General features: G+C 36.1%; 1 protein-coding gene across 1 annotated transcript; it reads left to right on the plus strand.

Moving 5' to 3' along the window:
* Positions 1-899: 899 nt before the first annotated feature.
* On the plus strand, positions 900-13,085 carry LOC117293720 (protein glp-1-like). The gene is made up of 5 exons (XM_033776142.1): positions 900-993; positions 2,301-2,383; positions 5,205-5,342; positions 10,078-10,194; positions 12,666-13,085. Exons 2-5 carry the CDS (start codon positions 2,326-2,328, stop codon positions 12,731-12,733), a joined length of 381 nt encoding a protein of 126 aa, XP_033632033.1. The 5' UTR covers positions 900-993; positions 2,301-2,325; the 3' UTR covers positions 12,734-13,085.
* Positions 13,086-16,161: the final 3,076 nt, after the last annotated feature.

Raw genomic sequence — 16,161 nt, forward strand, 5'->3', positions numbered from 1 at the left:
CCTACAGGAAGTAATGCAATCATTTCACATTATCTTAAATGCACTGGACAGTTTTGTAATGTCAAAGACCAGTATTCTCACTTGGTGTATCACACCATGCATACACACACAACAAATCTGTGAAAGTTTGGAATTACAGAAAAAAAAAATTAAACAAAAATTGATCTGTGGGTTTTCGGATGCATAATAAAAGGCTTCAGGCCTGAAGTATTTTATTAGTTCAAATTTTTGGAGCGATAAATTACCTCTTTCTCAAAAACTGTGTTACTTCAGAGTATGCCGTTTCTCAAAATGCTATGTAGATCAAAAGCTCTCTATTGATCGTTATAAAGTAAGTTCTGTATGCTAACAATTATTTTGAGTAATTACTAATAGTGTGCGATGCCTTTAAATTCAGTTGATCTTCTGTCAACCTTTATTATAAATTTTATTATCAACGACATAATCGGTACATGCCCTCTTTTTTAAAAGTCAGACTCCGGATTGAACCCGATTAGTTTTAAATAATGTGATTTGGCTATAAGCTCCCCCATCCCAGAAAGTCGGTTTTTGGAGACGAAAACTTCGCGCGCTATTCGTTTCTTTCTCTTCAAACGTGATGTACAGCTCAACCAGGTAGGTGGGTAGCCCTATATGATGTAATCTTATTTATCTTAACTTCTGCCCAGGACCTTTCACGGGAAAATCCCCATTGGATTTTGTAAAACATTAGAATTTCCTATAAGTCACTTGATTCTCTATAAGTCACTATAAGCCACTATAATTTTCTGATATCGTTCGTAGTCGGTTGCATCTTCAAGATCGACGGGCCTCGTATTAAAACTTTTTAGGAAATACTTATGAGTGTTGAGGGCGCCCTACGAATCGTCAAAGAAAAGCTAGTTAGTTTTGTCCTTCTCGTTGTTTTCCCGATCGTCATCGAACGCCGATTTTTCACTCTCAGTCCCTTTTGCTTGGATTGGACGTCGAAGCTGAACTGATTTCCATCTTTCGGTAAGTTGAACTCCTTTAGAATTGATAAACCTAACAACATGCTTCATTTTGCAGTGTAACTTGTGTAGCTTTCATGTTTAACAGAGCAAAATGGGGTGGCGTAAATTGACTAAACAAACTCAAATCTCAAATCTATCGAACGAAGCATGCAGCGAGTGCGGTGACAAGCAGGGTTGGTGTGCAGGGAAACCGCACCGTTTGCCCCGGGCAGTTGTGTGACCACAAAAAGTGACAAAGCCTTGGACTTTGAGTGCACTGGTGCAAAAACATCAGTGGTTGTTATGTGTTTGATCTTACATATGTCTACAGTCTTCTTAAATATCTCAGTTTTCATTTCATACAAACGACACCAGGTTTGAATTGATCATGGATGGATTGATCAACTGAGATATTTGTTGACACATTGTGATTGTGATTTGTAGTGGATGAAGGGCGGGTCCAGAAGCGATAGCCCCTGCGTGAAGTTTATTATTTAAATTTCATTATGAAAATTAAGTATTGCCAGTCTTTTATCACTTTCATTTTACAACTACGGTTTGATGGTTGTAATTTTTGTATCCGAAACCACTCAAAAAGTGTTTCAATATTAATAAGAGAAAAATGCAGACTTGAGTTTTATTCATTTGAGGTTTTGGGGGGGGGGGTGTGTACACTCACACTGAACTAAAATTTCCATGAGAAGTAGACCCTAACCTTAACCTTTCAGTCCATTTTCTTATTTGAAATCTGAGAGTAATTAAAACAAAAATGATTGCTAATCAACTCAAATTATTTTCAGAAAGCCTGCATTTACGTCCATTCACACTTTTATGGTGGTTTCAGCATGGAGGTAGAATATGGTTTCAGCATGGTTTACATTACTTAAAAAAAAAAAGCTAAAATGATTTTAAAAAGTGAGCAGATTTTCCTTTTAGGAAACACAATCAAGTGTTGCTGTTAATCTACAATTTTACCAGCCGTCGATTTCACATAACTCTTCTTAACTTCCTTGGGATTAATCCTAGGACTTAGGACGAGTTAAGTTCCGTATCGAAATACGTAGGACGCATTGAACCCATCCTAAGTTAGGATGGATACTCGTCCTAACTCAAGATAGGATTGATCTTAGCGTTTTGTGAAATCGGCTGGAGGTCTTGTAGCTAAGTCGAATACTTAATCGTGTCTCCTGTCAAAATATGCCAGGAACAATTCTTAACAAATTCTTAAAAAATTCTTAACACCCATCGGTGTATGGGTAAAAACCAAAATTAATAAACAAATTTGTTATTGTTTTAATATCTTTTTTGTCCATTGATACCATTACTTAGGTCTTCTTCAACCAACCTCTCAAGCATGGATAGTCTACGTATCTGTCTCTTACTGTTCTCTTGTTTCCTTCTTGTTTCTGCTGGTAAGTTTCAAGCAATAACAACTATAGACTAGTCAACCCATTGTACAACATGTAGATTATTTGTCTATTTGCCAATTTTATTTTCAGAGATTTGGCATTTTGCAAAAACATTATAATGAGTTCATAAATTGTACTCATTCCAACTGAAGAAGAGTCCTGATTATTTGGGAGATCGTATTTTTGCCAGAGGCGTTAAATGTAAAAAATTCCTGTTTACCTGTAGATTCGGGCACTGTATAATGAAGGCTAAATGAAGCCTTATAAAACGCCCATCCATATTCACACAAAACTTACTGCAAAAGTACTGAATTCAATTGAAGTAGCAAAGTCAAATGTGTAGAGCAGAAGTGATTGTACTATCATGTGGTGAGCATCCTGCGAAGCTAGATACATGTCAATGTTTTGGTGAGGTAGTCCTCAACGCCATTTTTGAAGACGTTTGTTGATAGAGAATGAACCACTGCAGCTGGTAATTTGCTCCAAACATTACAGACTCTCTGTGTGAAGTTGTTCTGACGAATTCTACTAGCTCTGCGTTCCTTATTTATCTTCAAATCGTGGCCCCTTAGTCCCTTTACATTTCTCGACATTTCAAATTCGTCTTGATAACATTGAGGTATATTTATATAGGCCTAAGCCAAAAAAACAGTACGTAGAAATTTTTGTAACTTAAATTAGTAGGATTTTAAACTTTGCATGGCGGAAATACGATATAGTTGAATTGAATTGAATTGAATTGAATTGAATGGTTTATTCGTCAAGTATATAAAATTACATGAAATTTACAATCCTATTGTACAGCTACATATGAAATATTAAAATGAATGCAATGGAAGTAGCAAAGTCAAATGTGTAGAGCAGAAGTGAATAGTTAGGCTTGCCGTAACTGTATCATGAAAGTCTCTAACTTAAAGGAACGTTACAGAATTGGTAAGAAACAAAAGTTGTGAAGATCACAGATTTACATAAAACTTACACGGTCTAATGATGATGATAGTAGAAAACATCCCTTGAAATAGTTCTGTCTGAAATGTCATATTTGATGAGAAATAATAAATATAACTTCGCGTTTGGAGTTTATCGCTCAGTGAGCGTTTTATTCATTTTTATTTTGAAGAGATGCAATGAAAAATTTTAATCGGTTTTTCACTATTCTCTCGTGACCCAGATGGCTGATCGATCACAAACTTCTACAGGATTGTCAGTTTATTAAATATGTTGGATTACATAAAGTGCCTACACTGCCAGCAACTGTTTTGTTAGCAAAAACCGATTCTGTAACGTTCCTTTAAAAATGGTTCAGTCCTAAGTTTGATGACTGAAATCATGTAGCGATAAACTAGATTGCTCCATGCTGAAACTCAACACAGCTTTGACCCATATGTAGCGCAGATGGAATGCTATGGTAGATTTCATTCTGGCAGGAGTGAAAGCACACCGTAGTACTCAGTGTGGCTTGCTTACACAGGCCATAACAGGCTGGGTGACTTCCAGATGTAACATTACTCTTGCCTTTGATTTTGACCTTGCAACCTTATGACCTTTAGAGGCTGAATGTGGTCCTGTTGGTTTTGGATGTGTCATAAACTCAGCAGCGCAGCATGGTGCAATGGTACACCAATTGACCTTGTGGTGTTGGTATTTACTGTTTTAGATCAACACACATCTTGGTTCAATTGTTTTCATAATAATTGAGAAACAAATTTTCAGAAAATGTGTTCAGATAAATTCTCTAGGATAAATTATGTGGTTACTTTCAAAATCATAAAACAGATCAGGAAAATATGCTCATATTATTTGTATGCAATCTATCGTCAAGTTTTTTGTGTGTGTTTTTAAAGACAGTTTTGATCAGAGTTTGTCCTCAACTTTTTTAAGTGACTGGCTATTGGGAACAGTTGCCTTGTTCTTTCACTATTCTGACAGCTTTTTTACTAGTCCATATTTCATATTGCTTTGCGTTTTTAATTCTGATGTTCTGAGCTAGCCCACTTAACCACTTTTCACGTAGATAGCATTTGGCAGGCGAACCTTTGTCAAGTCAAGGGAGAACCTTGTATTTATTTATCACTATTTGCTTATAAATCATGCCTGTGTAATTTTGTTCTTTACAAAAGTTTGTTTCAGCTCAGTTTTTTTAATTAATAACATTTAGTGCCACATGCAGAAAAATAACTTGATAAAAAGGAAGATAGACACTGGACACTATTGGTAATTGTCAAAGACCAGTCTTCTCACTTGGTGTATCTTAACATATGCATTTAATAACAAACCTGTGAAAATCGAAGGTCATTGAAGTTTTGAGATAATAATGAAAGAAAAAACACCCTTGTCACACAAAGTTGTGTGTGTTTAGATGGTTGATTTCGAGACCTCAAAACCTATATCTGAGGTCTCAAAATCAAATTTGTGGAAAATTACTTCTTTCTCGAAAACTAGGCCCATGTCACTTGAGAGGGAGCCGTTTCTCACAATGTTTTACACCATCAAACTCTCCCCATTACTCGTCACCAAGTAAGGTTTTACCAATAGTGTCCACCTTTAATTATGGTCCATAAATAAAAAAGTGAATTAAAAACAACTTTTTTTCTACAGTATAAACACAGTTAAAGGTGATGTAAACAAACATTGAATTGACAAAAACATGTATTGCCAAATATTTATATAATTGTTTGTACCATACATTTTTTTGCTGTCATAAATTATCTATGGAAGACTTTTCCAATTATTTGGTCCATTAAATCTGACCCATCGGTGTATAGTGTTTGTGAACTTGTCAATTTTAAATTAAATCCATCTTATTCATTTTACTACTTTCTAGTTGTTGGAGACTGTGAAGAGAAGCAAGAATTTTCTGGATGTAACGCCGACGGGAAACAGTGCGTTTGCGGTACCAAGATGGCGTGTCGTAACCCATTTGCCTTTAGAGACCAGAAGCGTTGCCAACGTGCGCTTTATCGTAAGTTGCCTCCCATGTTATAAATTTTAGGTTGAAAGTTAAACTTGTAATTTTTCCTCAAAATATAACTTTTATCATAAAGCAACCGTTCTTGCTGTAGCTTTGATTTATTTTTTATTTTTTAATATTAAAAATAGCAATTGGAAACAAAAAGTTACTACCGTGTAGACCTGTTTCATATCGTTTAAAGGCAGTGGACACTATTGGTAATTACTCAAAAGAATTATTAGCACGAAACTTTACTTGGTAACGAGTAATGGGGAGAGGTTGGTAGTATAAAACATTGTGAGAAACGGCTCCCTCTGAAGTGGAGTGGTTTTCGAGAAAGAAGTAAGTTTCCACGAATTTGATTTCGAGACCTCATCAACCATCTAAACGCACACAACTTCGTGTGACAAGGGTGTTTTTTTTTTTCATTATTATCTCGCAACTTTGATGACCAATTGAGCTCAAATTTTCACAGGTTTGTTATTTCATGCATATGTTGTGATACACCAAGTTAGAAGACTGGTCTTTGACAATTACCAATAGTGTCCTCTGTCTTTAAAAAAAACCCAGTAGAAAGGCACTTGATTGTATATATAATATTCAAATCCTATTTATACTTGAATTTAAAACTTTTTGGGGTACAAGTGGTTCTGAACATTTGTTTTCATGAATTTGGATAAATGCAAAAAATAGGTAATGGCCTGACGTTTCGACCCTAGCAGAGTCTTTCTCAGAGGATAAACGACAACACAACAAACATGAAGTAGGCACCTGAGCTGGTAACTTTGGATGAAGTTACATGTACTTAAAACTCTATGTGTTACGTGTTTCCAGTATGGAGGTATTTCCGTTGCTTAATTACGTTGCTCTACTAAGCAGCAGCCTTGTTTTATAGTTCAGCAAAATGTCCCATGTACTTTAAATCACCACTTAACATTGAAAAACCTACCGAGGCCAGACAAAATAACAGGCAATAATTTAGTGGTTTGGGTTTGATGAACTGGCCTTTCAGCTACAACCCAATGGTTTAGACAATTGAAGAGCTCCAACCACAGGCAGGAAACTGAGTGTTTCAGCCTGGCCGATTCCATTGTGAAGGATTACCCCTCTGGGCCTCTATACAATGAGTAGGAAGATATTGGCTGGGATTTGGTTTTGTCCCCTGAATGGGAGGTATTCACTGGAGTATGTACACTGGTTGTAAAAGCATGGTAAAAGCTTCATTTGGGATTGAAAACAACATACAGTGTAACATTTGTACGTGTTCATTCCTTGCTTGTTCTGACTGAGTGTTCGCACTCTTTTTACCACTTTCTACTTGAATGCTTTTGTTACAGTCTCGTATTACATTACGCAAGTATTCTAAAGGCAAATTATTTATACCTTTGGTATTTTGAACCGTTCGATTGTTTTAGTCCTATATTTAGTATACTACTACTACTAATAATAATAATAACCAATTCTTATATAGCGCATTTCACAATAACCGTATCTAACTTTACATTAGTGCCCTGGTCATAGGGCCAACAACATCCTTTTTTAATGTTTCTCAGCTCCCTTGGGAGTATACAACCTGGGCAACAGTTTATATCGCTCCAAAGGCTTTTTCATTCACAATATCAACCTCTACCCTCGCAGGTACCCATTTATTACCCTGGGTGAAGAGAAGCAATTATAGAAAAGTATCTTGCTCAAGGACACAAGTGTCACGACCAGGATTCGAACCCACACTCCGGTGAATTCGCACCAGAACTTTAATTTGATGCTCTTAACCACTCGGCCATGACACTCTAGTATACCACAAAACAGACATTTGAAAAGTTAATCACTGAAAGTCTGGAGTGAATTATGTCAAAGCAGGAAGAAGAAACTCTAGTACAAAATCTGAGTTTGGGGCATAATAACTGATTTGTTTCTAAACATTTATAACACACTTAAAAAATATCTCAAAATGAGAAAGATTCCGAGGATCGAAATATGTGATCATTTATTTATTTACGTTTCCTTTGCTTTGCTAAATACCATGCTGTTAAAATTCTTACATCTTTGGGGTTTTGTACTGCATACAACAGGGGTCTAATTTAAATTAAGTGTATTTCCATGGTAGTCAGCAGGGCTGGTAACCAAGAATTTTTAGTAGCCCTGATGAGATTTTGGTAGCCCGAAAGACACATTATGTCTCGCGTCATGGTTCAAACTTTACAATACACCATAGCACAGTTCTTTATTGTTTGTGATGATGATTTTTGCATTATTTTTCCACTAGCCCGTCGGGCTTTCAAACTGGAAAAATCAGTAGCCCGGCTTTAAATCTGGTAGTCCCGGATGCTAGCGGGCAAGTGGCAATTTCGCCCCCTGCCCCCTGATACAAGTTCTCTTGGTTTAGCAGACAATTCATGAGTTTTGCGATCTACCAGGATCAAAATGGCTGGACTAAGATGATTTCTGAAAAATTCACTTGCCATGGCCTCTGAACCACTAGTGTCTCACTGATATTTCCCTCTGATATTTCCTACTGAGGTTAGAAAGGTTTTTTTCCTGATATGGAATGGGAATACATGAAATGGCCTTGGGTGTTCTTGCTCTATGGGTTTCTAGTGGACAAAACAGCGGGAGAACAGAAAGGGCTTCACCGGTCACTGCCCTCAAGAAATCAAGCTGTTGAGTAATTACAGTATTTCCGTACCATGGTGTTACTGTTCCACTATTGTGGAAGTATAGAAACCTTGTGTTTTTTTTGTTTGTTTTTTTACATATAACTCGAAAAAGTACTTTGCTTTTCCTATGCTTAGCAACTTGTTGTGCTGGCCTGAAATTTAATTTTGCAAAGGGCGCTTCGATTGGAAAGTGTTGAAGTAAATGTGAAACATTTAAAGGGGCACCAAGGCCAAGACCAGGAACAACAGAGTTCACCCTTTTCAGACCATCGCACTCTTGTCCAAATATCTTTAAATTTCTGCTAGGAAAATATCAAAATCTGCTTTATGGCAGAATACCAAACCTAAACAAAAACATTGTGATTAAATTCTTTTTTAAAGCAGAATATAGGAGGATTAGCATTGGTAGTGAAAATGAAGGTCAGTTCCTGTCTGGTTCTGGTTTTAATGGTTAAATCCAGACAGTTACAATAACATATATCTGTGCTAGTTAAATAAACCTAACTGTCTTGTTTGCTGTTTTACTGCTCTTTGGTTTTTGGAACCCTTCGATTGGTTAAATCCTATAAATAAAAATGTATACAATGTTTTCAGACTGAGAAAATTTCATTTCAAAAGGATTGAAAGCATTTTAAGAATCATTTCACTTCAAGGTAATGTGGTTATGGAAAAATGTATTTAAGTTTTTATCCCCCAAATCTTGAATCTGAGAAACGTTTCTGTCAGGGTATACGTTTCTCAGTGTGATTTCCAATGACTGATTATTCTTCCTGCGTGGACATAACCGCTCTGGATTTTCAGCGATATCTAAAAAAAACTGGCTCTACTATCTTTTGAAGTAAAACCAGGTTAGTTTGTGTATAGGATTAAAACAATCAAACGGTTCTAAAAACCAAAGGTATACGATTCCTTTATACCTGGGCATTTTTTTTTTTTTTTAATAAACGTGCTTCCAACTCCACCAGTTTGTAATCTCTTTAAAATTGCGCTGTCACAGGTCCCTGACATTCAAGATTAAGGTTACCCTAGCAACCATACACTTTGATATACAGTACTTTGCACTTAATATTGTGTTTGTCTCTTACTCTCTCACTAAACATGATTTATGAAGACTGTTTACATAAAAGCCTAGATTTTGACAGGTTTATGAACAAAAGAATTTCATCCATGTAGCCTTATTTTTCCTTAAAGGGATGGGGTACTTTTTGTATCACAAAACACTATGTCAATATAAACCACAAGGGAAACTGACTGGGCAAAACACTATGTCCACAGATTATATTATGACACATGAAGAAAGCTTCCCTTATATTACTTATATTCTCTTATATATCTTATATTACTTGCCGAGGTGCTGTAGTTTTTGAGAAATGAGTAAAACAAGTCCCAACAGTTACTTCAGCATGTAAAACGTATTTTCATGACATTGTTTTACTCATTTCTCAAATACTACAGCAACTCAGGTTCAAAGTAATATTTTAAGGTAATAAGCTTTCTACTATCAATATCTTCAAACAGTCTAAGTTTAATGTAATTCTGTGGACATTGTGTTTTGTGTGGTTAAATGGGGACCATCGTCAGGTCATAGGCCTACAGCTCAAGCCTGTGACTGCGTGGAATTATCAACTCTAGCCCAATAACTGTCCATTAGTGCGCTGACCACAGATCTGATATTGCCAGAGCACAATAAGATTTTCACTTGGTGGTTCAGGAGATGACAGATTATCAAGATTGTTTTATTTAAAATATATACATGTATATATATTTTGTAGAATTAAGAATATTTTTATTTATATGAAAAATTAGAGTTGTTATTTAGGTGGATGTTTTTTATTTATATGAGTATGTATATTTCTGTCCTTTTAATCTGTGTAATCATTGTTTTTAAGTAACAATTGTTTTATTTTTATGTTCCAACGGAAACTAAATTTCTTTGTATTTATGATGCAGACAATAACAATTATAAATCTAATTCTATTCAGCCTTTGTGCTATAAAGACAATTTTTATTAATAAAACCATTTTTATCTATCTATCTTATTGAAATTGCTGAGAATTTCATAAGTGTCTGAAATGTTGATTTGTCCACAGCTGACCCGTGCAAGAAGAACCACTGTCGAAACAAAGGTTATTGTCTGCAGACCAAGTCAGGTGTGTTTGCCTGTGAGTGTGCCGGGACTGGCTTCTATGGTCAGCGCTGCACAACCAGTAAGTCAAAACTGTTCAAATAACCCACAGCACACATAGCAATAGACCAATCAATTAAGCTCCCCCACCACTGCGTATTGACCAATCACAACCCATTGCACGACCAAAAGTCCGACAAAATAAAGTCCTACATGCGTGTGCGTAAGCTTGGCGTGCGCGGCAGAGTTGTGCAGAAAGGCATTGGAGCATAGATGTAGAAGATAATACTACGGCCGATCTAGGCATTTTGTTCTATAATGCATTTGAGAGGCTCACGTGTTCTTGCTAACCGAGCCTTATGGATCGGTCTATTGTCATGTAGTGCTGGGCGAATAGTGAAATTTTGTTATTCGGATACCGCTGGTCAACTATCCGAAATTAACCGGATATTCGAATAGTTTTTTCGCCGCTAGAGGGCGCTATTAAAAAAAAGAGGGCGCTGTTCGTTTGTGAATGAGATCTTATGGGCGGATTGATATTAGTTTTAGACAGTGTCACTCAGTTCATTCATAAAAATGACCGGATCTAATTTAAAGATGGCGATTTGCTTTTTCTTTTGATCGTGATTGACTCTGTGCGTGAAGGAAAACATTTACTTTTGTAATCTTTGAACAAAATACGTCGGAAATGTCATTGTTTTAACTCTTCACAAAGGTGAGCATAGTTAAATACTTAATTTATGCTGTTTTATGCTGTCTTAATAGAAGGATTCAGACAAAACATTCATATCAGTTGTCGCCCGACGTCCGTGGATATTCGGATATTAAAGAATATCCGGTTACTTGGTTGTAATTACAGAACTATCCGGTTTATAAATAGGTATTCGCGCCCTATGCGGATATCCGGTTAAGAAAAAAAAGGCATTCGCGGTTACGGATAGGAAAACCTATTCGCCATTAACCGGATATTCGAATAATTCGCCCAGGCCTATTGTCATGGTGCCCGGAACTTTTGTTGTGGTGCCCTCAGGCCTAAATATGCTTTGTTTCTAAAAGAGGAAAGGGCACCAAGGCACTTTCTACTTGGTAAGGGTCACCCTATGAGGAAATTGTTAATTTCTATTCAAGCATTTCAAGGGCAATCACCTTCGTTGCCTCCGTGAAGTATCAGGCCTGCACAGCACCCATAGCAATTGCCGTGGTGCCTGGAACTGTTGCTGGGGTGCCTTTTGCAAAGTTCCAATACAAATTTAAATTTCCTCATAGAAGTGCTCTTTACCAGAGGAAAATTGCTAATAATAATAGTAATAATAAGACTTGTAATGCGCACATATCCACCCTGCTGGGTGTTCTAGGCGCAGTAAAACCAACAAACAAAACAAAAACAACGACAAAACAGACACAACAAAATTAGTCCTTGAAAACCTGCGACATAAGATAAGTTTTGGGAAGAGATTTGAATTTTGTGGTACAAAGACAAGATCTAAGATTAAGTGGTAGGGAGTTCCAGATGCTGTGCCTCTTCCTCATTGAAATTTGAAGCCTATTACTTAAACAGTAGTGGCTCTCTTTTTCATTGAAACCTGACAAAGCTTTTTATAAAAACTCTGACTTGTATCTTTCTGAAAGTTTGTATATATACTCAGCGCCTTGAGTACCTTGTTTGGTAGACACGTGCGCTATATAACACTTTGATATTATTATTATTAGTATTCAAATTTTATGCTAAGGAAAGTAACTTTTGATTTGTGTAACTCAAATTAAAATATCAATATAAACCACAAGGGACTGCCGGCACGTTAATCCGGAGGTCATTGGTTCGAATTCCACTCTAGTCAATTCTTTGTTCAACCCCAAAAATCAAATTAAAATATTTGTGTTCATTTTACTAATCCATTTACCAATTTGCAAACTATTATGACATTTGCATTTTTCTTTGTATACTGTGATGGTAACCTCTCCCCCTCATTGTTATGTTGTTATGGTTTTTTTTCTACAGTATTCTGCCCATTTGTTGTGCAAATTTGTATTCATTATTTTAATTTGCTATCATTTAACTGTAATAGCCAGATGCTGTATTGTAGGCCAAGAGTGTACGTGCTCCAATCACCCATCGATATACATATTTTACTGATTGTAATTTGTAGCTAATTGTCAAGTTTTTAAAAACTTGTTTCAATTTGTAGTTTTAGGCTTTGAGTATTTTTCACGTTTAGATTTTTACTGACTTTTTGTCTCTTGTCACTTGTATTTTGGCTTACCTTTTGATGTTTACTTACTTACTTTTTGCTTTTCTGCATTTACCTGTGAAGCGCCTTGAGGCCCTTGCATAAGGTGCTCTATAAATAGTTAATTATTTTTTAGTTTAGTTAGTAATTTTGTTTACTCTTAACTGCTCTTAACAAATGTAGTTGATGTCCATGACAAAGACTTCTGTTTTTGAAGGGTAATATATTTAAAATATCTAAGTGTCCAGTATAATGTTATTGCTTGGATTGATAAAAAATTTGAAGAACTACCTTAACGAAACAATTTAATTTGATTGTTTTTCAGAGTGTCCCAGAGATCTGTCGACTATTCCTCTAGAAGACCGAGCTTCGGCCAGGGCCTGCATCTATTAGGTCAGACCACAACCAGCCTTGGGGTATTCTAACATGATTTTTAGGGATGTTTTCGCTGCCTACTACAAATATAAATTATTGGTGCTAATCATGTAAGTTTGTGCAAGAGCCATCTTTTTTAATGCTGTGTTGAACTCAATTTAAAAACAATTTGACCCATTTATCAGTTTTCCTTTTACGTAAAATATTACTATGCAAAATGTAGAGCAAATTTCTTGTTATTTATTACTCTTGTCAATATTAAACTTGTTAGTGGCATTTCTACATAAAGTAATGATAACATTTTTTTACATTAAAGGCAGTGGACACTATTGGTATTGGACACCCAAAATAATTATTATCATAAAACCTTACTTGATTACGAGTAATGGGGAGCGGTTATACAAACATTGAGAGAAACAGCTCCCTCTGAAGTAATGATTTTGATTTGGAGGCCTCAGATTTAGAATTTGAGGTCTCGAAATCAAGCATCTGAAAGCACACAACTTCGTGTGACAAGGGTGTTTTTTCTTTCATTATTATTTTCGATGACCAATAAATTGAGCTCAACTTTTCACAGCTTTGTTATTTTATGCTTATGATGAGATACACCAACTGTGAAGAGTAGTCGTTGACAATTACCAATAGTGTCCACTATCTTTAAATAGCTAGGACATACACACAAAACAACTATGCGCCGGATATATACATTTGTTTTTGCACAAAGCATTTTCGTGCAAATGAGTTACGACTATCACTTTGCAATCGCCTCACCCTCTGATGACACAGTTTGAGAACTTAAGTCTGATGCACTAAACTTCTTTGACAATTAACTCATGATTTATTCATTTTTTATACTAATTATTTAATGAAAATATTTAAAGCTGTGTTTCTTTTTAGAGGTGTACCTATCTACTTTTTTTAGATCTAGATAAAAACTTGTAGTATTTAACTTTTTTTTACAAGTTTATTTATTAAGAAATTTTAGTACTCTCAATATTAATTTACAAAAAAATTACTATTGGTGCTTTTTTTAAATATAAAACCAACTAGTTTTGTAAAGGGGATAATGTTCATGTGATTGTGATTTTGCTGCCATGAGGGAGTACTAAAAGATATAAGTGGCACATTTCAGCCAGGTATTTGTATTTTTTTAAAGAAAGTTTTTGATACTAACTTTTATAACGAAGCTATGCATGTTTTCAGAGAAGAAGAGCCAGCCACCTACTATGGCCATCAACTTTGGCTCCCTCTAAGGCTGTTGGCTACAGCTAACGTGCTATTGTTGTTGGCTGCAGCAGAACAGGCCTTTTTATTTAAAAAAAATAACATCTGCAGTCTTTTGAAAAACCCATAGAAAGAAGTATCATCATGTAAAAAAAAAAAACATGTCTTATTTAGATTATCTGAGTCTTCATTACTTGATTCCCGGGTCCAAGTCATAAGTCTTGAGTCCGAGTCACGAGTCGTACAACTCTGGTACAGATATCTTGTAAAAGAAGCCCACAACATTTTTGAGAGTTCATCAACTCCAGTCTTTGAAAACAAAGAGAACCTTTAAAAAGTGCTGTGTTACTTGTACTGTGTGGGTCTCTCGCAATAATTGCAAATGTGAAATAAACAGCATTTTAACTGCCCTTATTCTTTATTCTCATTGTTTAGTTGTCTTTCTAATGACCACAAGCAGGTTTGTGATTTCTTAGGATTTTTTCTGAGTTTTCAAAATCCCCATGAGCCTATAACTTTTCACCGACAGGAGAAAGAAATCGTCCACATTGTTTAAAAACCTGTAGTTTTCTATTTCTGGTGATTCACAGAGTCTGTAAACCTCCTGCATTGTAACATATGGGCCCAATTTTGTAGCGCTGCTTAGCGGCCGATTTTGTGCTTACTGTCCAATTTCCCTTTCATAGCGCTGCTAACCATTAGCACACGAAAAGGCATGCTAACCTTCCGGCGCTTACCGCACGAAAATAAATGACGTCACAATGCAAATCCATGGAAAACGCTCAATATGGCCGACCAATATTTCTGCTAACCTGTGAAATAGGCCAAGGCTTAAGCAATTTTTTCTGCTACAGTAAGCATGCAAAAAATATTTACATAATTGGCACATCTCATCACTGCAATAGTAAATATACACAGGGTGAGAGAAATTTATGAATACAATGTTTCTGAAATTAGGATTGAAATGTGAAGAGGTATACACCTCCGATTCTCTAAAAAGTTTCCTGAATATAAACCCAATATTTCCATGTCTGATGAACATATTTGAAAATCTCCTGGATTATGGAAAATTGTTTATATTATATTTTTTTTATTTTTTTATGTGGAATGATTTCTAATTAGCTTCCCGATTGTTGTAACAAAAATTCCCCGATGGCAAGAAGCAAATGTTGGCAGCTTTGTGATATAGATTTCAAGGAGCTTCTACCAACAGTACCTTCAACTGCTTCGTAGAGTTCTAAACATCCACTGGCGGGACCATAATACAAACAGGGAGGTATACGGCAATCTACCGCCACTACCCGAGACAGTAATGCAGAGACGTCTACAGTTTGCTGTTCACTGTTTCGGTACAGCTGATCAACCTATATCGCATCTGGTCTTCTGGAATCCTCCTGGCGGACATCCAAATCGCGGCAGGAGGAAAATGAGCCCACTGACACCATCACCAGAGACACTAATCTCAATCAAACCGAGACCAAACAACTCATGAGGGACAAAGCAATCTGGCACCACTTCATCAAAGCTGCTTCTACTATTCTGTCTAAGGACGAAGGATGATGGTGACCTTCAGCACTCGAGAATTAGATAAAAAAGCAGGATTTAACAGCTACACATTTTCACCAGGCATTCATAAAAACATCTAAATTCGAAGTCAATTTGTACAAATTCAAGAAGTCAAAATAGCAATTGTGTATCTTTCTCGTTTATTTATCTCTTTCAGAATACTGTTCATGGTACATCTATGGGCTTTTTCAAAACTACGTCTTAACTTACCGCTTGGGCTCTGCCGTAAGAGACTTCAAACTGGCTATCAGTGTCTAAGCCAGAGCCCAAACCTTGGTTTGGAAAACTGTGATAAACTAGTAGTACATACATGTATAACATTAACAACAAATTTCTACTTAAAAAACCAAGCCACTGAAAGCGAGAGTTTTTGAAACCCTGGCTATTCCTTTTCCAGCGGTGAATCTTTCATTTGTTTCAACAGGATCCCAACACTCTGCTTCAAAATATCGCATAGTTTCACTACAAACAAAATAGTGTGTTTTTAAAGGTATATCCAGATTTGATCTGGATTTTAAAATTCTAACATTTTCGTGTGTGAACAGACATTGTACGTCGTCCGTTTACTAATGAGATTAGATCCCATAGAGGTCTAATAGATAATATTTTAAGAATCAATTCCCGTTTCCTTTCATTATAGATTTCACATCTCGGGT

This window comes from Asterias rubens, chromosome 8, assembly GCF_902459465.1.
Source record: "Asterias rubens chromosome 8, eAstRub1.3, whole genome shotgun sequence".
Classification (NCBI taxonomy): domain Eukaryota; kingdom Metazoa; phylum Echinodermata; class Asteroidea; order Forcipulatida; family Asteriidae; genus Asterias; species Asterias rubens.

Excerpts from the sequence above, each read along its gene's own strand:
- LOC117293720 (XM_033776142.1), top strand. The coding sequence starts at position 2,326 with ATGGATAGTCTACGTATCTGTCTCTTACTGTTCTCTTGTTTCCTTCTT. Across the intron at positions 5,343-10,077 it reads TTGCCAACGTGCGCTTTATC|CTGACCCGTGCAAGAAGAAC; the intron begins GTAAGTTGCCTC and ends ATTTGTCCACAG. Across the intron at positions 10,195-12,665 it reads TGGTCAGCGCTGCACAACCA|AGTGTCCCAGAGATCTGTCG; the intron begins GTAAGTCAAAAC and ends ATTGTTTTTCAG.